The 25801-nt window shown below is 42.0% G+C and overlaps 2 protein-coding genes across 3 annotated transcripts; one reads left to right on the plus strand and one right to left on the minus strand.

Annotated features, from left to right (window-relative positions):
- The first annotated feature begins 7990 nt into the window (after nt 1-7990).
- serpinc1 (serpin peptidase inhibitor, clade C (antithrombin), member 1) lies at nt 7991-13529 on the plus strand. Of its 2 annotated transcripts, XM_021603437.2 has the most exons (8): nt 7991-8133; nt 9074-9126; nt 9715-10084; nt 11422-11637; nt 12129-12266; nt 12410-12628; nt 12795-13034; nt 13252-13529. In XM_021603437.2, the coding sequence occupies exons 1-8, from the start codon at nt 8065-8067 to the stop codon at nt 13426-13428; spliced, it is 1482 nt and encodes a 493-aa protein (XP_021459112.1). In that variant the 5' UTR covers nt 7991-8064; the 3' UTR covers nt 13429-13529. The 2 variants fall into 2 exon arrangements, with proteins under 2 accessions (XP_021459112.1, XP_021459113.1); XM_021603438.2 differs by lacking the exon at nt 9074-9126 and having other exon boundaries at nt 8010-8133.
- Nucleotides 13530-15268: 1739 nt separating this feature from the next.
- Nucleotides 15269-22872, minus strand: LOC110522975 (zinc finger and BTB domain-containing protein 37). Its single transcript, XM_036977916.1, has 4 exons — nt 22249-22872; nt 21101-22160; nt 20728-20827; nt 15269-20627 (listed from the first exon to the last, which is right to left on the minus strand). The coding sequence occupies exons 2-4, from the start codon at nt 22129-22131 to the stop codon at nt 20112-20114; spliced, it is 1647 nt and encodes a 548-aa protein (XP_036833811.1). The 5' UTR covers nt 22132-22160; nt 22249-22872; the 3' UTR covers nt 15269-20111.
- Nucleotides 22873-25801: the final 2929 nt, after the last annotated feature.

Genomic DNA, 25801 nt, shown 5'->3' on the forward strand with positions numbered 1-25801 from the left:
CAACTAATGGGCAGCATTACCGCTAAAATGGAAGAGGCAAGTGGGAGGGGGAAACCGTAAGGAACTTGTCTGTTGGCCCTGCATTAGTTTTTGCGATTGCTCACACACTTGTTGCGGAATTTGTCTCACTGTGTTAACTCTACACACAAGCCAAATAAGACGCAACACTTGGACATTAACATCTCACTTCTATGTCAAAATGAAACGGTTCCTCTCAAATGGAACCCTGTACAGCTGCTTCATCGTAAGTTGGTGTTGACCCAAGATGCGGCAGTGTCGACATACTGACACGGTTGATATTATGGAATGTTGTGGGATCGGTAATGATTTACCCTCGTAGTTGATGTAGGCGGATGGTGTTGACTGACAATGGCCAGTTCCTGTTCATGGGTGAACAGATGTTGCCGTTCACCCACAGGAGGTCGTCTGGCAGTTCTGTAGATAATACAAGAATATGTCGTCATTGGTTAGGTTATTTTTTTACATACTGTACTGTCATACTGTACACAGTAACATCAAAACTGTATTGCATGTACTTCACAGCACAATATATTTTTTTGTTCACTGAGGATCATAAACCTAATATTGTAGGACTACATTGTATTGTACTGTGATGCAGAATGATGTGCAACAATTACATATGTACAGTCTAGTGTAGAAAGTTGAAGACATACCTGTTCTCCAGTCTAAATGTCCGTATTCTGGATGCTACAGTGTAGCGACTCAGGTTGGGCTGGACTCTGCCCAGCCTCCCTCATCGTCAGGCTGTGATTTATGACATGGTCCACCAAAGTGGCCCTAATGTCGTCGGAAATAGGTCTCCGGCTATTGCTCTCTTCCTCTCGCTCTCACTGCCTCCATGTTTGCAAAGAGGTGGGCTTACCTGAGGTCTATTTGTAGTGCTAAGGCTCAGACTAATTGGTGTTCAATTACAGTATACGTGTTTTTGTGTGTGGGTGTTGCCAATTTCAGGTATGTTTTTCATGTTTTCCCAATGATTGCAAGAGATTTCATTCTTTAACGAAGTGTCGAATGTAAGAAAGTGTTTTGCTTAATTGCAAACAAAGTGCAAAGCAGAAAATGTGTTTGTACTTTAGGTGCCTTTTTGTTTAAGGCATGGTTTCAAAAGTTAAGGTTTTGATGCTTTTGTCAAAGCATTCACTTCCCGTGTGTAAGCAATCGGCAAAAACTGTAAAGACCAAAATTGGTTAAAGACAATTGTAACGATTCCATGGCAGATGGTTTATGAACTGATACACAAAACGACACCGTGTTCAAAACTTAGAATTTTTCAATTAAAATGATTATACAAAATTCTTGCAACCAATATGTCCCATACATACAGTGGGGAGAACAAGTATTTGATACACTGCCTATTTTGTAGGTTTCCCTACTTACAAAGCATGTAGAGGTCTGTAATTTTTATCATAGGTACACTTCAACTGTGAGAGGCGGAATCTAAAACAAAAATCCAGAAAATCACATTGTATGATTTAAGTAATTAGCATTTTATTGCATGACATAAGTATTTGATCACCTACCAACCAGTAAGAATTCCAGCTCTCACAGACCTGTTAGATTTTCTTTAAGAAGCCCTCCTGTTCTCCACTCATTACCTGTATTAACTGCGCCTGTTTGAACTCATTACCTGTATAAAAGACACCTGTCCGCACACTCAATCAAACAGACTCCAACCTCTCCACAATGGTCAAGACCAGAGAGCTGTGTAAGGACATCAGGGATAAAATTGTAGACCTGCACAAGGATGGGATGGGCTACAGGACAATAGGCAAGCAGCTTGGTGAGAAGGCAACAACTGTTGGTGCAATTATTCGAAAATGGAAGAAGTTCAAGATGATGGTCAATCATCCTCGGTCTGGGGCTCCATGCAAGATCTCACCTTGTGGGGCATCAATTATCATGAGGAAGGTGAGGGATCACCCCAGAACTACACGGCAGGACCTGGTCAATGACCTGAAGAGAGGTGGGACCACAGTCTCAAAGAAAACCATTAGTGTAACACTACGCCGTCATGGATTAAAATCCTGCAGCGCACGCAAGGTCCCCTTACTCAAGCCAGCGCATGTCCAGGCCCGTCTGAAGTTTGCCAATGACCATCTGGATGATCCAGAGGAGGAATGGGAGAAGGTCATGTGGTCTGATGAGACAAAAATAGAGCTTTTTGGTCTAAACTCCACTTGCCGTGTTTGGAGGAAGAAGAAGGATGAGTACAACCCCAAGAACACTATCCCAACCGTGAAGCATGGAGGTGGAAACATCCTTCTTTGGGGATGCTTTTCTGCAAAGGGGACAGGATGACTGCACCGTATTGAGGGGAGGATGGATGGGGCCATGTATTGCGAGATCTTGACCAACAACCTCCTTCCCTCAGTAAGAGCATTGAACATGGGTTGTGGCTGAGTCTTCCAGCATGACAACGACCCGAAACACACAGCCAGGGCAACTAAGGAGTGGCTCCGTAAGAAGCATCTCAAGGTCCTGGAGTTGCCTAGCCAGTCTCCAGACCTGAACCCAATAGAAAATCTTTGGAAGGAGCTGAAAGTCTGTATTGCCCAGTGACAGCCCCGAAACCTGAAGGATCTGGAGAAGGTCTGTATGGAGGAGTGGGCCAAAATCCCTGCTGCAGTGTGTGCAAACCTGGTCAAGAACTACAGGAAACGTATGATCTCTGTAATTGCAAACAAAGGTTTCTGTACCAAATATTAATGATGTATCAAATACTTATGTCATGCAATAAAATGCTAATTAATTACTTCAATCGTACAATGTGATTTTTCTGGATTTTTGTTTTAGATTCAGTCTCTCACAGTTGAAGTGTACCTATGATAAAAAATTACAGACCTCTACATGCTTTGTATGTAGGAAACACTGCCGATTTTGTAGGTTATCAAATACTTGTTCTCCCCACTGTATATCAGCAAAAAAAGAAACGTCCCTTTTTCACGACCCTGTCTTTCAAAGATAATTTGTAAAAATCCATATAACTTCACAGATCTTCATTGTAAAGGGTTTAAAACACTGTTTCCCATGCTTGTTCAATGAACCATAAACAATTGATGAACATGCACCTGTGGAACGTTCGTTAACAGCTTACAGATTGTAGGCAATTAAGTTCACAGTTATGAAAACTTAGGACACTAAAGAGGCCTTTCTTCTGACCCAGGGTCCCTGCTCATCTGCGTGAACGTGCCTTAGGCTTGCTTCAAGGAGGCATGAGGACTGCAGATGTGGCCAGAGCAATAAATTGCAATTTCCGTACTGGGAGATGCCTAAGACAGGGAGACAGGACGGACAGCTGATCGTCCTCGCAGTGGCAGACAATGTGTAACAACACCTGCACAGGATCGGTACATCCGAACATCACACCTGTGGGACAGGTACAGGATGGCAACAACTGCCCGAGTTACACCAGGAACACACTCCCTCCATCAGTGCTCAGACTGTCCACAATAGGCTGAGAGAGGCTGGACTGAGGGCTTGTAGGTCTGTTGTAAGGCAGGTTCTCACCAGACATCACCGGCAACGTCGCCTATGGGCACAGACCCACCGTTGCTGGACCAGACATGCCTGGCAAAATGTGCTCCTCACTGATGAGTCACGGTTTTATCTCACCAGGGGTGATGGTCAGATTCGCATTTATCGTCAAAGGAATGAGCGTTACACCGAGGCCTGTACTCTGGAGCGGGATTGATTTGGAGGTGGAGGGTCTGGGGCGGTGTGTCACAACATCATCGGACTGAGCTTGTTGTCATTGCAAGCAATCTCAACGCTGTGCGTTACAGGGAAGACATCCTCCTCCCTCATGTGGTACCCTTCCTGCAGGCTCATCCTGACATGACCCTCCAGCATGACAATGCCACAAGCCATACTGCTCGTTCTGTGTGTGATTTCCTGCAAGATAGGAATGTCAGTGTTCTGCCATGGCCAGCGAAGAGCCCGGATCTCAATTCCAGTCCATGAGGAGATGCAGCTGGTGGCCACACCAGATACTGAGTGTTACTTTTGATTTTGACCCCCACCCCTTTGTTCAGGGACACATTCAATTTCTGTTAGTCACATGTCTGAGTTGTTGAATCTTATGTTCATACAAATATTTATACATGTTAAGTTTGAAAAGAAATGTAGTTGACAGCGAGAGGACATTTCTTTTTTTGCTGAGTTTATATAGGGATAGAACCATCTCAGCAGATTTTGCTACGAAGAGACAGAATCATTAGATCATTTGTTTTGGTACTGTCCATATGTAGCTGGTTTTTGGTTGCAGGTTCGGGAATGGCTGAAGAATGACAACATTCACATGGAGCTAACTCTGCCGATAGCAGTGCTGGGTGATTTGAAAAGTAATAGTCAATCGATCAATAATCTAATATTTTAGCAAAAAAAAATGTATCTTTAATTGACAATCTGTAGAAAGTATGAGAATAGAAAGGTTCAGAATTTTTGTGAAACATCACAGCTGAAAAATATGGCAAATGGAAATCAAAACTGGATGGTGCTAAGAGATAAGACGGGTTGAGTGGAGCTGAAGGGTGGGACTAAAAACAACAAGATAACTAATGGCAAATGTACTGTGTCTGTAAAATGTATATACAGTAGGTTCAGAACTTTTGTGAAACAGCACAGTTAAAAAAAATGTCAAATAGAAACTGTACAGTCTTCAGAGAATTACCTGGATTTCTGCATAAATTAGTAATAAAATGTGATCGGATCTTCATCTAAGTCACAGCAAAAGACAAACACAAGTCTGCTTGAACTAATAACACACATTATTGTATTTTTCTTGTCTATGTTGATTATGCATTTAAACATTCACAATGTAGGTTGGAAAAATGATGTGAACCCCGAGGCTAATCACTTCTCCAAAAGCTTATTGGAGTCAGCTAACCTGGAGTCCAATCAATGAGACGAGATTGGAGGTGTTGGTTAAAGCTGCCCAGTCAAGAGTCCTGGCCTCAATCCGATTGAGATGCTATGACATGACCTCGAGAGTGGTTCACACCAGACATTCCAAGAATATTGCTGAACTGAAACAGTTTTGTAAAGGGGAATGGTCCAAAATTCCTCCTGACCATTGTGCAGTTCTGATCCGCAACTACATAAAATGTTTGGTTGAGGTTATTGCTGCCAAAGGAGGGTCAACCAGTTATTACATCCAAGGGTTCACATACTTTCCCCACCCTGCACTGTGAATATTTACACAGTGTGTTCAATGAAGACATGAAAACGTATAATTGTGTGTGTTATTAGTTTAAGCAGACTGTCTATTGTTTTGACTTACATGAAGATCAGATCAAATTTTATGACCAATTTATGCAGAAATCCAGGTAATTCCAAAGGGTTCACATACTTTGTCTTGCAACTAGATGGGAGGGGTTGAGGGTAGTTGAAGGATGAAAAAAATAAAATAAGGAAAGACAACTATTGTAGAATACATTGTGTCCGTAAAATGTATATATAGTGCATTCGGGAAAGTATACAGACCCCTTTTTCCACATTTTGTTACGTTACAGCCTTACTCTAAAATTGATTAAATAAAACATCATCAGTCTACACACAATACCCCATAATGAAAGCGAAAACAGGTTTTTAGAAATTTTTGCAAATGTATTAAAATGTAAAAACATCTTGTTTACATACACTACCGGTCAACAGTTTAAGAACACCTACTTATTCCAGGGGTTTTCTTTATTTTTACTATTTTCTACATTGCAGAATAATGAAGACATCAAAATAACACATATGGAATCATGTAGTAACCAAAAAAGTGTTAAAATCAAAATATAATTTATATTTGAGATTCCTTGTGCAAAGCGGTCATCAAGGCAATCTTGGCATTCTCTCAACCAGCTTCAAGAGGTAGTCACTTGGAATGCATTTCAATTAACAGGTGTGCCTTCTTAAAAGTTAATTTGTGGAATGTATTTCCTTCTTGATGCGTTTGGGCCAATCAGTTGAGTTGTGACAAGTTAGAGGTAAGCCCTATTTGGTGAAAGACCAAGTCCATATTATGGCAAGAACAGCTCAAATAAGCAAAGAGAAATGACAGGCCATCAATACTTTAAGACATGTAGGTCAGTCAATATGGAACATTTCAAGAACTTTGAAAGGTTCTTCAATTGCAGTCACAAAAAACATCAAGCGCTATGATGAAACTGACTCTCATGAGGACCGCTACTGGAATGGAAGACCCAGAGTTACCTCTGCTGCAGAAGATAAGTTCAGTAGAGTTACCAGCCTCAGAAATTGCAGCCCAAATAAATGCTACACAGATTTTAACAGACACATCTCAACATCAACTGTTCAGAGGAGACTGTGTGAATCAGGCCTTCATGGTCAATTTGCTGCAAAGAAGCCACTACTAAAATACACCAATAATAAGAAGAGACTTGCTTGGGCCAAGAAACACGAGCAATGGACATTAGACCGCTGAAAATTTGTCATTTGGTCTGGTGTCCAAATTTGAGATTTTTGGATCCAACCGCCGTGTCTTTGTGAGACGCGGTGTGGGTGAATGGATTATCTCCGCCTGTGTATTTCCCATCGTAAAGCATGGAGGAGGTGTTATGGTGTGGGGGTGCTTTGCTAGTGACACACTCAGTGATTTATTTAGAATTCAAGGTACACTTAACCAGCATGGCTACAACAGAATTCTACAGCGATACACCAAGCCATCTTGTTTGGGCTTAGTGGGACTATCATTTGTTTTTCAACGGGACAATGACCCAACACATCTCCAGGCTGTGTAAGGGCTATTTTACCAAGAAGGAGAGTGATGGAGTGCTGCATCAGATGACCTGGCCTCCACAATCCCCCGACCTCAACCAAATTAAGATGGTTTGGGATGAGTCAGACCGCAGAGTGAAGGAAAAGCAGCCAACAAGTGCTCAGCATATGTGGAAAATCCTTCAAGACTGTTGGAAAAGCATTCCAGGTGAAGCTGGTTGAGAGAATGCCAAGAGTGTGCAAAGCTGTCATCGAGGCAAAGGGTGGCTACTTTGAAGAATCTAAAATATATTTTCATTTGTTTAACACTTTTTGGTTACTACATGATTCCATATGTGTTATTTCATAGTTTTGATATGTTTGCTATTATTCTGCAATGTAGAAAATAGTAAAAATAAAGAAAAACCCTTGAATGAGTAGGTGTCCAAACTTTTGACTGGTACTGTATATTTACAATGCTTTTAATGGGAGATTGGAAATGATGCAGACAATTACATCGATGGAAGCTACAATCTGCAATATTAAAGCTGATCTAAAAATGACAACACAGACAGCTGTTAATGTGATGTAGAGCAACATCTTTCTCTTAGATGTACAAACTTTAAGCATCAGCTATCTGAGCAGCTTACCGATCGCTGCAGCTGTACACAGCCCATCTGTAAATAGCCCATCCAACTACCTACCTCATCCCCATATTGTTTTATTAACTTTTTTTGCACACCAGTATTTCTTCTTGCACATCATCATCTGCACATCTTATCACCCCGGTGTTAATTTGCTAAATTGTAATTACTTCGCTACTATTGGCCTATTTATTGCCTTACCTCCTTACTCCATTTGCACACGCTGTATATAGATTTTTCTATTGTGTTATTGACTGTACTTTTGTTTATTCCATGTGTAACTGTGTTGTTTTTTATCGCACTGCTTTGCTTTTTCTTGGCCAGGTCGCAGTTGTAAATGAGAACTCGTTCTCAACTGGCCTACCTGGTTAAATGAAGGTGAAATAAATAAATAAAAATCCTTCTCATTATCAATATTGCACCATGTATGTTGTATTTCTGTACAATTGTACAAATGAGGCTGTACTTATTTATTCTTCACTGTGACCATTCTCTGTGTATTGGCATGATGCATTATTTCATCTAAACACATCTTTAATGGTATTTGTTTATAACATTGGATCAATCAACATGTGGGACCAACTCAACTGAATCGATCAATACTTCAAAGTCAAAACTTCAAAGTTTGAGCTGAGTAAATCTTCCTTTCTCCAGCCCCCCACTTGCGCTACAGGACACTGACCCCTATGAGGGACTCATGAGTTCAACTCGCAGCCGATACTTAGGTTCCACACACACAGTCATTTACAAGGAAAATATACCTCAGGTAAGGCATTGTCAATTCATAATATTGTTACATAGGGTTTAGTTTGGTTGAAAGAGGCGATGCTATGTTCAAAGAAGGCACGTATTTAGCAACAGGTATTTGTCAATGGCTCGCTGAATAAACAGACGGGTAAATTCAAAGCTTCTGTAAGTCTTCGAACTTAAAACATAATATTTTCTTTTAGCATTATGTTGTTCCTAGTTGCTATTTTAATCCCTTTCATATCCAATGGGATTCAAAGTTCTTGACACCCTTGATAAAGATGATCAATAATGGCTGTATTACATCATTCAAATATTGAGCTATGTTCTATCCTAAAATAATTGGCAAATTATTTTATACTGATACAATTGCGCCGGGAAAGATTGTGTGTCACAAGTAATACTTTTCTTTCTATAAAAGCTAGGGGTCAAAATTGACACCCCTAAAGGTTCATATTAAGTAGTCAAAGGTTTTGTATTTGGTCCCATATTCCTAGCACGCAATGACTACATCAAGCTTGTGACTCTACAAACTTGTTGGATGCATTTGCAGTTCATTTTGGTTGTGTTTCTGATTATTTTGTGCCCAAAAGAAATGAATGGTAAATAATGTATTTTCATTTTGCAGTCACTTTAATTGTGAATAAGAATAGAATATGTTTATAAAAATGTGGATGCTACCATGATTAAGTATCATCCTGAATGAATCATGAATAATGAGTGAGAAAGATACAGATTACCAATAACAAGAACTTAGCATGTACAGTATTAGTATAAAATAATACCATTTCAAAACTGTTAGCATACAATATAGCTAAGTATTTTATTGCTTATATTAATCAAGGGTGTCAATCATTTTGGACCCCACTGTACATAGATGGCCACTCTTGAGTTATGAATTCCATTAAAGTAGAGGTTTTACTTGCATCCAATGTTTTTTTTGTTGTTGTTTTTTTCAGCTGCTGAATAAAACGACTAACTACTTTAAAGAAAAAAAGGTGCTTCTAATAAGGTGATAACATACCCTAAGCTTTATTCAAATATCATGATTAATTTCCCCATTGAGATAGCCCCGGTGTGTGCTTTGTTATTTTTTGTGTTTCCCTACATTACAATGGCCTCCCACTAGGCAAAGAGACAGTTGAACTTTGGAAGTTACTTTGAGTGGTGTTATGTTGGTTAGAATGTGTGCTGTAGTGGCATCTGGTGACTTAAAAAAGTAAGGGAGATAGGTTGAAAGTTATTTTGAATATGTTCTAGTTAAGCCAATGGTTTGGCTTAATGTAGGACATCCTAAAAAAAGGAGGACATCCCTCTCCTCCCTGAAGGAGCCTCCTCTGGTTTGTACCAGTATTTCAAGGTAGCTTAAAACAATAGATGTGTGTGTATACAGTACCATACTGCAGCCTATACCAACGCTAGTCCTTGTGAGCTGCAGTGTCTGCTAGTTTCCCCTTCCCCCGGTGCTTCATTGATCCTTACATGCCATCAGTTGGCCAGAGACAGCTGGTTTCCCAAATCTAAATTAGCCTGTGACCAATGACCAAAGGGATTGAATAAACCTCATATAACCTGACCCAGACCCCTCTCTCCCCCTCAGGATGAGGTTGTCCGAGTTTGTGTGGATTCTGGGACTGCTCCTCGCCTTGCTATCAACCTCCCAGGCGTTCAAAGACTTCTGCCATGTCAAGCCCAAAGACGTGCCCCTGGAGCCCAAGTGTGTCTACCGCAGCCCCGAGGATGAAGCCTTGACAGCGGATGCTAAACCAGAGAAAGTCCCTGAGAACACCAATCCCCGGGTGTGGGAGCTGTCCAAGGCGAACAGTCGCTTCGCCTTGTCCCTGTTCAAGCAGCTATCCCAGGGTAAACCCAGCGAGGCCAACATCTTCATGTCCCCTATCAGCATATCCACAGCCTTCGCCATGACCAAACTAGGCGCCTGCAACAACACGCTCAAACAGATTATGAACGTAAGAGGTCTGAAGCGAAATGTTGGTGTCTCGTGTGTTCTCACGTGGCAAGCTTTTGTACATTCACTTCTGCCAAAACACTACACTCACTCACCCTTTTAGATAACTTGAAATAGTCGAACCAGGTCTAGTGTCTTGACGTTGCCTAGGCTAGGTAGTGCTAGCCAATTAGCTTCAGCCGGCTGGTGTGAGACCGTGGAAAAATAGGCTATCCGATGTCAAACCCATCTCTGGGGCTAGTTAGGGACCATCAATAAATTACACAATGTAAATGGGACAATATTTTCATGTTGCACATCTTTTATTTGTCTCATTAAATACTTTCAATATTTGTATATGAATTTTGACAATATATATAGTTGATTTGAGGTTTGTAAGTCATTGAAATTTGGAGCTATTGACCTTTTAAAATATTGTGTACAAATTTACCATGGGCATTACGATCGGGTCGTGTGCAGCTGCACTCCAAATGGATGATTATTTGGGTGCTTCCAGCTGTGGGCGGGATTGAAATAAACCCAACCCAAGGAAAACTGTTAAGGTACCCTTCATTCCATGACAACGATTTTTCCTATCATCTCGCAACTCTGTGTTGGACTAGACCGACTTTATGACAAAATTCTACTTTGTGGACACTAGAATAAATGTGAATAAATGTGTTGGTTTTTAGGGGCAGTCGCTCTTTAAATGGTCTTGGTAACCCGCATTAAAAGGCCAAAATATAGTGTACGAAACATTAAGAACACCTTCCTAATATTTTGTTGCACCCCCTTTTGGCTGGATGTGCTTTGAGTGGTCGACCATTCATAATACAAACGGGAAACTGTTGTGTGAAAAACCCAGCAGTGTTGCAGTTCTTGACACACTCAAACCTGTGTGCCCAGCACCTACTGCCATACCCCGTTCAAAGGCACTTAAATATTTTGTCTTGCCCATTCAGCCTCTGAATGGCACACATACAATCCATGTCTCAGGGCTTAAAAAGTCTCCTCCCTTCACTGATTGAAGTGGATTTAACAAGTGACCTCAATAAGGGATCATAGCTTTCACCTGGTCAGTCTATGTCATGGAAAGAGCAAGTGTTTCTACACTCTGTGTATAAAACCATCAAGATTGAGACTGTTACTATACATTTACAACTACATGCATGACCCACTCAGCATTTGTTTCATACACATTAGGCAGGAGGAACTTAGAAATGTGGGTTTGATGTCAGTTAATATGTTGACTCAGTCTGTCTTGCTCTTCTTCAGTGATTTTTATTTATTTATTTATAGCCACAACCAATAACAGCTCAGGCCTCCCAATGTCTGACCTCTGTCTCAATCTCAATTCAGGTGTTTGAGTTTGACACGATCAAAGAGAAGACGTCGGACCAAGTGCATTTCTTCTTCGCCAAGCTAAACTGTCGCCTGTACCGCAAGAAAGACAAGACGACAGAGCTGATCTCAGCCAACCGTCTTTTCGGAGAAAAGTCTCTGGCATTCAGTGAGAATTACCAGAATATCAGTGAGCTGGTGTATGGCGCCAAACTCATGCCACTCAATTTCAAGGTCATTCCCTCTTGCATTTTTCATAGCCTACTGCTTAATTTGGCCTTTTCACACATCACAAATTGCATGTGTTATTATGCACTCTTTAATAACAATTACTGTGTGTACAAGAGTTAATTAAGTCACTTGTTACTATTATGGACCAGAGTTAAGTAATCAATTAGAGAAGTTGTTCCTAACTCCAGTCCTCGAGCACCCCCAACAACACACATTGTTGTTGTTGTCTCAGACAAATCTGATTCAACTCATTGAGGGCCTGATGATTAGTTGACAAGTTGAATCAGGTGTGCATGTCCAGAGGTACAATAAAAATGTGTACTGTTGGGGGTAGTCAAGGACCAGAGGTGGGAACAACTGAATTAGATGTACTGAGGTATGTTATTTATCTGAAGTTACTGCAAAGTGTTGAGTAATTCAATTCCAGAGTTACCAAAGTAGTTCAAGGCATGTGACATGGTAGAAGTGCAATTCTGTGAACATGGGTCTTTTAGGAAAAGCCAGAGCTGTCCCGGGTGACCATCAACGATTGGATCTCAAACAAGACGGAAAAAAGGATTCAGAACACTTTGCCGGAGGGATCACTGAACTCCAACACTGTGCTGGTCCTGGTCAACACCATCTATTTCAAGGTGTGTTGAGTATATTTTTCTCACACATTTTGTGTCCTGCACTGCCTATGGATGGACAGGCCAAAACAAGTCTAATTTTGGCCACCACCCAGGAACCCATTGCCTTTCATTCAACTGTCGCCTTATTTTTTGCTGTCTCCCAGGGTCAGTGGAAAAGCCAATTCGACAAAGACAAAGTCTTCAAGGCCGACTTCTACGTGAGTAAGTCCAAGACATGCCCAGTGTCCATGATGTACCAGGAGACCAAGTTTCGCTACGGCAGGTTCACTGAAGATAAGGTGCAGCTGCTGGAGCTGCCGTACCGTGGAGAGGGCATCACCATGGTGCTGATCCTACCACTGAAAGGAACACCCTTGTCTGAGGTGGGTCCTGGGTGCCTACTGTCGTCAGTTACACGGTTCACTGACAATTATATTGTACTCCCAAGGTTATTCATGTTTTAGTAATTTGCTATTCATGACACATTTAGATAATTTCAACTCATCCTCCATACCACCAATCACACTGAACATCTGCTGTTGTTGTAAGGTGGAGGAGAACCTGGACTTGAAGAAGCTGACTGGCTGGCTGGATAACATGAGGGAGACCGCGGTGTCGGTGCATCTGCCACGCTTCCGCATCGAAGACAGCTTCAGTCTGAAGGAGCAACTTCAGGCCATGGGGCTCGAGGACCTCTTCAGCCCCAGGGACGCCAGCCTCTCAGGCATCCTGGAAGACGAGGCAAATAATCTGTACATTTCAGATGCATTCCATAAAGCATTCATAGAGGTATGTACAGGATCCATAAGAATAATATGAAATCCATTAGGATCATCACTTAAAGTAGCTGGGGAAAAAATGACTTGCTAACAGATCAAATGTGCATCAGGTGGGGCACTAGGCCTAATTGAACAATTAACAAGCATAAAATATAGTTGTTTAACTTCATTAAATCAATGATCATAAACTTTCAAAACTATTTTTAACAAATAAACAAATGTTGCAGGTGAATGAGGAAGGCAGTGAGGTGGTTGCTGCCACAGCTGTGGTGGCCATCGGCCGCTCCATCAACTTAAACCAGGAGGTGTTTATGGCCAACCGGCCCTTCCTCCTGCTCATCCGAGAGTCCACCATCAACACCATGGTGTTCACCGGCCGGGTGGCTGACCCCTGTGACCCCTGATCACACACACACCAACCTCGGATTTGTCATTCATGTCATGTAACAGCCCATTTCTGATCTCTGTATCAATGTAAAATAAACCAAATCGGATGGACAGTGGACCACTTTTTTTTTAAGAGTGAGTACTTTTTTATGTAAATCTGTTAAATTAGTAATTGATTAAGTATCTGTAGATTGGTGAAAGGACCATCCTTAAAATGACACTTTTAAACAAACACTCAAAAGGTATACATACAGGTAGAGGTCGACCGATTAATCGGAATGGCCGATTAATTAGGGACGATTTCAAGTTTTCATAACAATCGGAAATCGGTCATTTTGGACGCAAATTTCTTTCTTTACACCTTTATTTAACTAGGCAAGTCAGTTAAGAACACATTCTTATTTTCAATGATGGCCTAGGAACGGTGGGTTAACTGCCTTGTTTAGGGACAGAACGACAGATTTTTACCTTGTCAGCACAGGGATTCAATCTTGCAACCTTACGGTTAACTAGTCTAAAGCTCTAACCACCTGCCTCACGAGGAGCCCGCCTGTTACGCGAATGTAGTAAGAAGCCAAGGTAAGTTGCTAGCTAGCATTAAACTTAATCATTCATAATCACTAGTTATAACTACACATGGTTAATGATATTACTAGTTTTTCTAGCGTGTCCTGCGTTGCATATAATCGATGCAGTGCGCATTCGCGAAAAAGGACTGTCGTTCCTCTAACGTGTACCTAACCATAAACACCAATGCCTTTCTTAAAATCAATACACAGAAGTATATATTTTTAACCTGCATATTTAGCTAAAAGAAATCTAGGTTAGCAGGCGATATTAACCAGGTGAAATTGTGTCACTTCACTTGCGTTCATTGCACGCAGTCAGGGTATATGCAAAAGTTTAGGCCGCCTGACTCATTACGAACTAATTTGCCAGAATCTTACGTAATCAGTCTGACTGAGCGATGGTGGGCACCAGGCTCATAAGCATTCATTCAAACAGCACTTTCGTGCATTTTGCCAGCAGCTCTGCTTTTTATGAATTCAAGCCTATCAACTCCCGAGATTAGGCTGGTGTAACAATGTGATGTGAAATGGCTAGCAAGTTAGCGGGGTGCGCGCTAATAGCGTTTCTAACGTCACTCGCTCTGAGACTTGGAGTAGTTGTTCCCCTTGCTCTGCATGGGTAACGCTGCTTCGAGGGTGGCTGTTGTCGATGTGTTCCTGGTTCGAGCCCAGGTAGGAGCGAGGAGAGGGACGGAAGCTATACTGTTACACTGGCAATACTAAAGTGCCTATAAGAACATCCAATAGTCAAAGGTATATGAAATACAAATGGTATAGAGAGAAATTGTCCTATAATTCCTATAATAACTGCAACCTGAAACTTCTTACCTGGGAATATTGAAGACTCATGTTAAAAGGAACCACCAGCTTTCATATGATCTCATGATCTGAGCAAGGAACTTAAACCTTAGCTTTCTTACATGGCACATATTGCACTTTTACTTTCTTCTCCAACACTTTGTTTTTGCATTATTTAAACCAAATTGAACATGTTTCATTATTTATTTGAGGCTTTAGCCTTTTTTTTTTTTATTTTATTGATGTATTATTTTAAGTTAAAATAAGTGTTCATTCAGTATTGTTGTAATTGTCATTATTACAAATACATTTTTAAAATCGTCCGATTAATCGGTATCGGCTTTTTTTGTCTTCCAATAATCGGTATCGGCATTGAAAAATCATATTCAGTCGACCTCTACATAGGTACACATCCATTCACACATGTACTCATCCTGTCACATGTACGCAAACGGCTAAATCTGACCTTACTAAAAATAAAACCAGCCAATCACAGTAACACTTAAAGTGCTTTATTTCCTTTGAAGAGAATGTACTTTAATAATGAAAATGATATAGTGGTTATTGTGAAGTAACCCTTTTTCACATTATCAAAAGCAATTAACAAATCAACCTTTGGCCTTGCAAATGACCCCAAGCGATAAACCAAACCCCCTTCATACCACCAACCCAAAGCATTGCCCTTTACAGTATAATCAAGACATTTTTCTTTTTCAGGAACAGGACCATGCAAAAAATAAAATAAAAAGGGAACTTCACATATAACCTGCAAGATCTTGCAAGACCACAGCTGGTTTTGTACATTTCTTGACAGTGAAAATGTAAAATATTGTAATTTAATATATTCCATTTCCTTTGAGATATTCTTTGTTTATGAATATATTTTTTACGTCAAATAATATTTTGCCTTAAGTATTAAATATTTTTGCCAATTAATTACATAGCCTAATAATTAGTTGGAGTAAGCATTTTGCAGTCAAAATCATATTGGATATACTGCATGTATGCATTTGTGTATAGACATTTCACACAAGACAATTGTAAAAAAAAAAAAAAAAAAAAACAATGAATCAAGACAATGGATCAGCAAGACCAAGACATAATAGCACAAAATGTAGAATATATTAAATGTCACCTAATAACATTATTTGGCATGTTTTGGAGCAAATATATTGATAAAGAAACTTTCCCAAGTTTGGCATTGAAAACCTATGACAAAGATGGCATGCATTGATGTAGGGCCTCAGCTTGACAATTCATTCAAGTAACTGAAATGTTTGGATTCCTGATTTTGACATCTTAACATTTTTAGCTAGATGTTGTTTTTCACAGTTGGATAGATGGGTCAAAACAGAACTTTCCAGAGCAGTACTTAAATCAACTATATATGCATTATTGACACCCTCGCACTAGCTTAGTAAGAATCTTCACACGACATACCGAGGTAAGTGGAGACGACATAGATCTGTTTGCTGAAACTGGAGAGGCTACACGAGATGGCTTGTTCCTGTCATTGATCCACATTCAGCAGTAACTATACATATACAAGGGTTCAATAATCATATTTACACTGCAAATACACATGTCCTCTGCACAGTTAAAGCTTATTAAAAAAGTAACAAAAGCCATTTGAATTATAAGCAATAGACAAAGAAAACAGCATGACAATCAATCTTGGTCGAATCCCCAAAAAGGCCTGGGAGTACTATTCAAACTAAATTGAAATCCGGCAAACCTGGTACCTGCTGGGGGAAAAATCTTGGAAAACCAAACATTGAGTTTTGTTATTTTTTCATATAGTAATTGTTTAAAAATCATATCGTTTTTTTTAACACATAATGCAGGAACACTTTCCTATCTGGATTCCAGGTTTTCCGGCATCAAGGTTTGTAAATGTAATGTAATCTCTAAGATGATTGAAATCTAATGCATCTGAAAATCAACTGTCAATTCAAATGATTCCGCTTTAGTTCTACTTTGGAATGCTATGTACGCACTGGAATGTTTTAATTCGAAGTCGGCACACCTTGTAGCTCTCCAGGACCAAGGTTGGTGACCGCTGGCTTAGAGGCATGATCTGTGAGCGTGACACATTTAAAAAAAAAATGTTAGCTGAAGCCATCTCATTGTTAAGAATCTTCATGCTGCAAGCATAATATTGAGTATTAAAATACTCATATCATGCATCCCTAATTGAAACATATCTGACTTCACATCAGTGTAGAACAAATATGGCTGAAAAAAACAATATTCTGTACCAATATTATATGGTGTTAAATCTGAGCTAAAATAAAATGACAGGGTGCACTGTTCACCTTGTACAACTCCCAACACCCGGGGATTGGTGTTCTCTAGGTGAAACTATATTGGACCTTTACAAAAAATGGTCTTTTATCAATTATGAAAAAGGCCTTTTGATAAATAGCTAGTTGTTGACACAATTTCTGTAATACCATTTTTCCCATGATAGCTGATACAGAAATTATATCAGTCATCATGGACAAAAAATATATTGGTTACTGACCAAGATTTCCCCCCTAGCCTTTTGGGGGCCTTAAGCAACATTTTGTTGGGAGGCCCCCCCCCCCCCACCTCACAGGAGAAAAATATTTTAGTGGACCCATCTTGATGGCGTAGAGAAAAAAATATATGTTTTGAGTGAATTTCCTGCAATACATTTTTGTTTTTGCCATTGGGCGCAGAGAAAATATTGCAGTTTTAAAGCAGGTTTGCTACAATTCTACACATTTTGCCATGGTGCAGAGAGAAGACTGCGATTTTATTTAATTTCAACGCTATTCCACTCATTTTGCCATCGGGTGGAGATTTCCTTCTTCCTTTTTACATCATATTTCCTGCAATTCTACAGACTTTGCCATGACTTAATATGATATCTGAGGGAGAGTGACTGGCAAAATCAATGGGAGGCCCCTGGGCATGTGCCCTTCGTGCATGCTCAATAATTGACTGACATAAGCGAAAAAACTGGTGATGCTCAACTAAATTTCAAAACTGTAAGTTGAGACCCCAACAGAGTTCCTAAAAACTCTAACAGCTTGGGCCCTAAGCAACCGGTTTAATTTCCACATTTGTGCATCCCTAGTTTCGACGTAAGATAATAGCTGCATTGCTACTGCCATAATGGCATTTTCATTTACACAATAAAATATTTTATTCATTTTATTAAAACATGTATATTTAAGCTTTGCACACTTGCTAAATAAAGCTTGCTGTAAGATATCACTGCAGTTAGCCCAAGCATGTTTTTTTTAAACTCCATAATATTAAACGTAACTTACAAAGAGAGTAAACTTAAAAACAGTAAACAAAAATACCTGATATTTGTTGTAACAAATGTTGACCTGTTTTTGTCTGACGAATCTAGACTGAGGTGTACTGTGGTGATGTGTAATGCATTCTCAATCCGGATAAGAAATAACCAGTGGACAAATCAGTAGCTGTTTTTCACTTGCATACACCCATTCATAAAAACTCCTGTCACAACCACAAATGATTCACAGCTCTGTAAAACAAAAAGGGGGGGGGGGGGGGGAGAACAGCCAATCCACTATGCTACCATTATATCTGCGTTCAAAATCATAGCAAGTTTAGGTTCTCTTTACTCTTATATAGCAACAAATGTGTTTAAATATGCATATGCGATATATACCTTTTACATAATTTTTAAATGCTATCCTTTCAAACCCCTCCTTTAAGTGCTTGGCATAGTAATGTTGGCCTCCATGCGAGGGGGGGGGGGGGGGGGGGGTAAGTTCCTTGGCTTATCCTCTCAATTCCATTGGTTGCCAGGATGCCTCTTACGGATTGCCAAAGGAGCACATTCTACTGTAGCAAGCACGCAGGCTGCGTGTCTATCCTCTGGTGACAGGCCATCCGTGGCAGTCAGTGACCTCCTGCTTTCTCTTGGGTGGTACTACAGTACAGCCGCAAGGTCTTATTAGTCTCCCATCCTGCTCCTCCTTAGGACTCCCCCGATAGGGATACGAGTGTCCCCCATTACAATCTCGTCTCGTCTCTACGTCCTCCAGATACATTGTCAGAGCTAGATACAAAAATGTTCCGAAAGACATGAGATCTATGCGGGGGAAAAAATCTTGTCACTTAAAAAAAAATCATTAAAAAAGTAGTTAACGTTAACCACAACATATAAAAATGAGAAAACAATTACATACGGTAAATTCTGCTGAGTGTATCGACCAATCTGCTTGGAGCAGACCTGTATTGCGTAGTGATGTGTGAGAGGTAACTGAGTTTTATTGTAGCTTATCGGAGGTTGAAGACCATTGAGTTTCCTGTGTTTTGCATTCCTGTATATAAGTATGCATTCAGCAGCTAGTTGAAGAATGTAGAGATATGAGGTTTTAACCGGCAAATTACCGATGGATCAAGAGTCCTCTTTCACAATACATCTGTAAAATTGTTGTACTGATTAAATAATGTTACACTTTCGAAAGCATTTAGCCATGTTGACCCTTCGGTCTTCTTGACATCTGTCAAGAAGGTTGTGTTATTTTCATCATTGCACTTATTACTACCAAATTAAGTTTTTTTGTTCACTGGGCCATGTCTACTATTCATGTGCAATTGCATTTTTTTAAAGCCATTCTGGCACTTAAAATGAGCATATATGAAGAGTCTGATTATCTATCATTGACCCCCAACTGCTCAAGATTGTCTCAAGGCAAAAGGAAAAAAATGGAGTATGTATGTATGTAGTTATTATACTGGCACAGTGTTTTGGCAATATTAATACAATATGACCAAACTGTGACCAGTTCAGCCTGTTATGTTTCTGCATTCTGAACCTGTAAACCGGTAATACAAAAGTATAAAACTGTAACATGGGAAAATAGACAGTCAAATAAAAACTACGGGCATTCAGTGTTGTATGAAGTTATTAGAGTGTGGCATTTCTTGTGTTCGATTTATCTGTTCAGTTTGTGTTATGAAGGTAGATGTGGTTTAAAGCGGACATTTCACTTATAAATAACTATATAATACAAAGTGCCCTATCAAACTACTCTTTTGCATCATTCTGGAACTCCCGTCCCTGCTGTTTAGTTGAAGGGATTTGAAAAATGCTTATAAAAATAACACCCTGGATGGACTTGAAACCCTCTGAAATCACCTACTCCCTTTTCATCCTTTCCTTTGAAGCAACTTCAAGATATATATTTTTTCCTTCGCCTGGCAGGAGAGCACAAAATGACAGCTTAATTGCCTGCCTGCCCCCCTGCCCCCCCCCCCCCAAAAAAAAAACCTAATACCCTGTTCTCCCATACCCCAACCATCTCCCTCCATGGTCCACTGAGTTAATCAGGCCCAGTGGTGGAGACTGAGGCCTGGGCACCCTCTCCAAAAGAGGCCCCTCCTCCATTGCTACCCCCCTCTGGCTCCTCCTGGCTGGGCGACTCCTCCTCGTTCTGGCCCCCCCGGGAGGAGACGGTGGTGGTCTCTGGGGAGGCACTGTGGGCCACCTCCTGAGGGGCGCAGCCCGGGTGGTTCTTGCGGAAGTGCTGGTTGAGGATGGCCTGGAAGGGGAAGCTTTTGCCGCAGACGTGGCAATGGAAGGGCTTGTTTCCTGTGTGCTTGCGAATGTGGTACTCCAGCTGGTCCTTGCGGGTGTACTTCTTGCCGCAGATGCGACAAACGAAAGGTGTGATGCCCATGTGCAGCCGCATGTGGCGGTCCAGGCTGCCCTTCTGGTTGAAGGACTTGCAGCAGTAGATGCAGGTGAGCCGAGGGTTGTAGCGGAACCAGCGGTCACCCACCTGCTCACGCAGGTACTCCTCGTAACCACCCATGTCGAACACGGCCTGCTCCTCCCCCTGGCAAACAAACCACAGGACTAGCGATGTATGGTGGACTTTGGGAATGCATAGTGCTGACCACCAGGGTAGAATACCAGTCGATGAGGGTGACACATACCTGTGAGCTGGTGTGGCGCTGGTTGTCCGCTCTGCTGGGTGACTCACTTTTGGCTCTCTGTCTCTCGGCCATCACCACCACACTGCCAGTAGGACTAAACCTAACAGGATAGAGATACTGGATCCATAAACCTCAGTTCGGTGAGTAGCTCCACCTTGCCATTTACCTTAGCACTCCATCTTCCATTAGTAATACATATAGTAGGCTACTTTGTATTGAATTTTCACTCAACTTTAAATATTACCCAAAGTGCTTTTCTGAGGTACTTTGTACTGAATTTGACTGCAGTTCAAAACTTGCATGCACACTCTCCCGTTATATAAAGGCATAGATGAAACCATGAAGGGCCTGCTTTCCTGGAACTTGTACCCACCTCTCTGTCTCACTGAAGCTGCTGGAGGGCTGAGAGCTTTTGGCCCCCGTGACAAAACCCTCCTGCACCAATGAGCTGCGCCCGGACGTGTCGATCATCATGGCTGCTCCCTCCTCCGCCCCGCTCCCTTCCTCCTGGGTATCGGCCCCCATCCACTCCTCCAACCTCTCAGTCTTTATCCTCAACCCGTCCACCACCCGCACTGACTCCCCCTCTTCACCACCACTCCCTCTCTCTGACTCGGCCTCCACGTACCACTGGCCAGCCCGATTGATGCGTAGTATGGGCTCCTTCCCCAGCCTGCTGCCCACTACCACCCCCCTAGCCAGCCCCTCTGGGCCCAGCCCGCTGTGCTCCACCATCTGGGGGCTCATGGACTCCCCCCCTGGGCTTCCCACCTCCCGGATATCCAAGGCCCCTCCAGCACTGCTTCCTCGAAGGCTCAGAACCCTGGGGCTGCTGTGGCGCGGGCTAAGGGAGCGCGAGCCCCCTGATGTTCCTAACCCCCCTCCTCCTCTTCTGGCCTCCAAGCTCCCAGCCCCCCTGTGCCTCACTCCGGCCCCTAGCTCCTCCTCTACATCCGCCAGGCTGATCTTCAGATGGATGCCCTCCAGGATCTGGGTGCAGCGGTCGATGATGTGCTGCATCTGCAGGAAGCTGGCAGCTGTCAGGTAGCTGATGATGTCTGCCAGCTGCATGCACAGCCTCCCGGTGTAGCAGAAGGAGAGGAGCTGCTCGAACACAGAGGGATTGCGGATGACTGACAGGGATACGGTGCTCATCTGGCTCAGCGACATGTGGTCTCGGAAGTAAGGGGAACTGGCAGCCAGCACCACCTTGTGAGCACGGAAGCTCTGGCCCTGCACGTTCACCACAATGTCGCACAGCCGCCCCTGCATACGCAGCTGGTTCAGGTGGGACAGCACAGAGTTGCTGAAGTCAGGGATGTCCAGTTGGATGCTGCCAGCTCGCTCCATGGTGTCTCCTCGCTCCATGGTGTCTCCTCGCTCCATGGTGTCTCCTCGCTCCATGCTGCCTTGTATGATCCCCAAGTTGGAAACTAGTGGACAGATATCTTGGAGATTAACTGTTTGATAACCTAACCAAGAAACTTTGCTTACTTAGCAAAAGAGGACAACTTTTCTTACCTTTTCGGGAATACAACGGCAGCACTGTACCACGGGCAGTGAAACGTTACTTGCAATTAATTTCTGTACTGCACCATCATATTAACTACTGACTAAGCTGGCTGGCTAACTTGCATAGAACATGGAATTAATTATAGCTTGCAAAGGGTTGTGCATTTTTGACCAATGGTTTGAACCGACGCTGTTTTTGCACAGCGGTAACGCTCAAATGCTATAACCGAGCCCTGGCCCTCTTTTTAGCCACTGTAACATACTGCAGTACGGTGATGAGCCGAAGCCTAAACGAAGATATCCACCCCGGCGTTGCTCGCGACAGGGAGGTGGCTAACGTTAGCCAGCTAGTTCAACGTCCATGTAGCTAACAACAAAAACGAAGAAAGACAGAACACCGTACAACTTCTATGTCATAACGAACCGTCGTAATACAACTGCGGTGCTGTTCCATATTTAATGTGTCTATGTGCACGTTAACTTATGTTCAATTTCATCTGCCTGGTTACTCGTTTCTCAGCTCTCATTTTCCCATTTCGTGATACGGCAGACGGGACAATTTCGAGGGAAAAAGTAAATTTGCATGATGGGAATTGGTGTTCTCTTCTCATTGACAAGCCCTCAGAGAACAGAGAAGACGCTCGATAAAATAACATCTGTTCCCAGAATGCATTACTTTGAAGTCAAACAGATGTTTATGGTGCTTGTAGTTCCTGATGTATTTATTTACTTATAGTAGCAAAAATGAGAAAAAAAAAGTGCAGTAGACTATCTCCTCTTGCTTGTTAGTTTGTAAGTTGATTGATTGAAAGTTGAGGATGTTGAAAAGATCACTTTCATAACTTGACTTTCTGATATAATAAAAATGTGGGGGGGGGGGCAAATAATCCTCTAAGGAAGAATTTATGGCATTTAGTTTATAGTTCAACTACTATAGTTCAACTACGGGCAGAAAAATGGGTTTCTTGGGTGTAAATGTAATTTAAAACACTGCTCTTTCTTTCCCCTCACCATCTGCTTCCCCATCCATGTATTTTATATTAATGTTGCCCTCGATTGCCTGTTCAGTCTGATGTGCTTTCTGGACTTCAGGAGTCAGCATAGAAGACTGAAACTCTCCACCACCTTCATTAAGTACACACTTTCAAACTACTCCACAGATCAAACAAAAAATCCAACATGTCCTTTGTTTGTTTGTCTTTTTAATTGGTATACTAAATATAATTTTCCACAGTATAACTTTTTATGCCACTTTACTTGACAAACAACCCAACAGTTAAGGTATGTACAAATCTGATTGGAAATACTGCTGCTGTTGATGGCCTCAGCAATCATTTTTCTTTCCTGTCCCAGACTGAGAGGCATTGGCTGTCTGCAGTAGTGGCATTAAAGTACTGCGCAGTAAATGGAACTGTTGAGTGGTCCTTTGCATGGGGTGATGTACGTTTCCCTTAACAATCAGTCTTCCAGATAGATGACACAGACACAGGAACCTTGGTATAAAACTCCTTAGTAATAAAATGCAATTGCAGACAGAGATTAGATACAAAGTATGTCAAATGAGAAAGACATGTCTAGACTGTGGTTTCTCACTCTACTATCTCCGCCTTGAGGCTGCGTGACTATCAGCAGGTGCAGACAATTCTCAGAACTAAAGCAGTACATCTCAATTTTCCATCATTGCGCATTGCAAGCATACAAAGGTTATCACATATATGCAGTAATCATGGCATTGGTGTAGCCCCACACCTGACTCCCAAGGTAACCCCCAAAATTCCCCCCTTTGAGACTACCTAGTCTCATATAACCATGTACAGAAATCAACGTTAGACATCTGGAACCATTCACATATAGGTAGTATAGTAATAATCCTCTGGGTCAGTTGGGCAAGCGAGAGGGTCATAGTTGGGGTCAACACCAGTGGATTCATAGTGTTCATCATATGAGGCAGGTAAAGCCAATACTGTTAAACCAGGCATGGTCTTCTTCACTGCCCATTTACCAAGACAACAAAAAATCAAAACACAGCAAAAGCCTATCAACACAGGAACTACAAATGATAAGATACCCATTCAAATCTGGAACATAACATTTCCAAATTTCCCAGTGAACCATTACGCTGGCTCTGCTTTTATTTTGCCCTCCTCATAAAATACAACATTCCACAGGCCTGATCTGTCTCTGCCATTGGTCTACTCATTGAACCAAACAACTCTCTCATGGATTTGGGTTTAGACAACATTAACACCACAGTCCCGTTTGGGGACACTTTTCTACCTAAGTCTCGAACAAACTTTACCCACGTGTTGACAGGTACGGCATCACCCACACAAACAAGTAGTGTGGATAGAGCCAACACAGTCAACCACCAACAACCACATGTTGTTGTCTTCCCTCTCTTATACCCCCCAAGGGTTTTCAACATAAACTTGCTGATCATGTAAAACAGTTGGTTCTTCATGGCTTTGGTCTTGCCCTTCATCTTTCTCAAGTCTTTGGTCTCGACTCACATCTGCTTCTGCCTCTTATTTTAGGCTGTGTCTGGCTCCATCATCTCCTGTGGGGTGAACACCTTCTGGCAGGTGGGCCAGTCAGACCTTTCCTGAACTCTGACTGTGGTTGGTGTTGCCATGGTTACCTTGAATGGGCCCCATCCATCTTGGTTGGTTCCATTTTCTCTTGTGGACCTGGATTTTGACCCCGTCTCCAACCTCCACAGGCAGATAGTCGGGGTCCTCACCTGGTACCTCCTCCTGAGCTTTCGTAGTGTGAGAGTGGAGAGATCTGACAATAGTACTTAGCTCTTTCATGTACTCCTTCAGCTAGAGTGAGGTCTATATGTCTGTCAGTCATGGGTCTGTGTGCGGAAACATTAATGGATATCCTGTCAAAATTGAATTTGGTGTACACCCCAGGTCTTTATTAACATAGCTGCACATTTTCATTAACACCATTGGTAAACAATCCAACCAAGATTTCTTGGTGGAGTAGCATGCCTTAGCTAACCCTTGTTTTAGCTCTCTCGGTAACCTCATTTCTCTGGGGGTGGTAGATGGACACAAATTTCTGGTCCACTCCCATCATTATGGCTACCAGCTTCCCTACATCACAAGTGAAGTGGGTACCATTGTCTGCAGATAAACCCCAGGAACACCAAATCTAGGTATAATCTCCCTCACTGGTAGCTTTGCTACTGTCTTAGCTTCACAGTGTGTTGTGGGAAAGGCCTCCACCCACCTTGGTGAACCTGTCAATAAGGACTAAACAGTACCTTTTCCTTTCTTTTCTTTCTGCAAGATCTATCAAATCCATGGCAAGATGGACAAATGGTCCTCTTGGCGTAGGGAAATGACCCCGCTGTTGCCATACCAAATGAGAACCAGCATCCAAAGCCTGTTAAGATGCCAAATCATCAGTGTCTTTCCCAACAGTAGCAGAGAAGAACATGGAGTGGCTATGACACTTGGAGGCAGCCAATTTAGCAGCCTCATCTGCCATGGCGTTACCCATACTCACAACATTTCCCCCCCCAGTGTGAGCAGCAACCTTCACAATAGCCAAA

The sequence above is a fragment of the Oncorhynchus mykiss genome, chromosome 5, assembly GCF_013265735.2.
Source record: "Oncorhynchus mykiss isolate Arlee chromosome 5, USDA_OmykA_1.1, whole genome shotgun sequence".
NCBI classification, from domain to species: domain Eukaryota; kingdom Metazoa; phylum Chordata; class Actinopteri; order Salmoniformes; family Salmonidae; genus Oncorhynchus; species Oncorhynchus mykiss.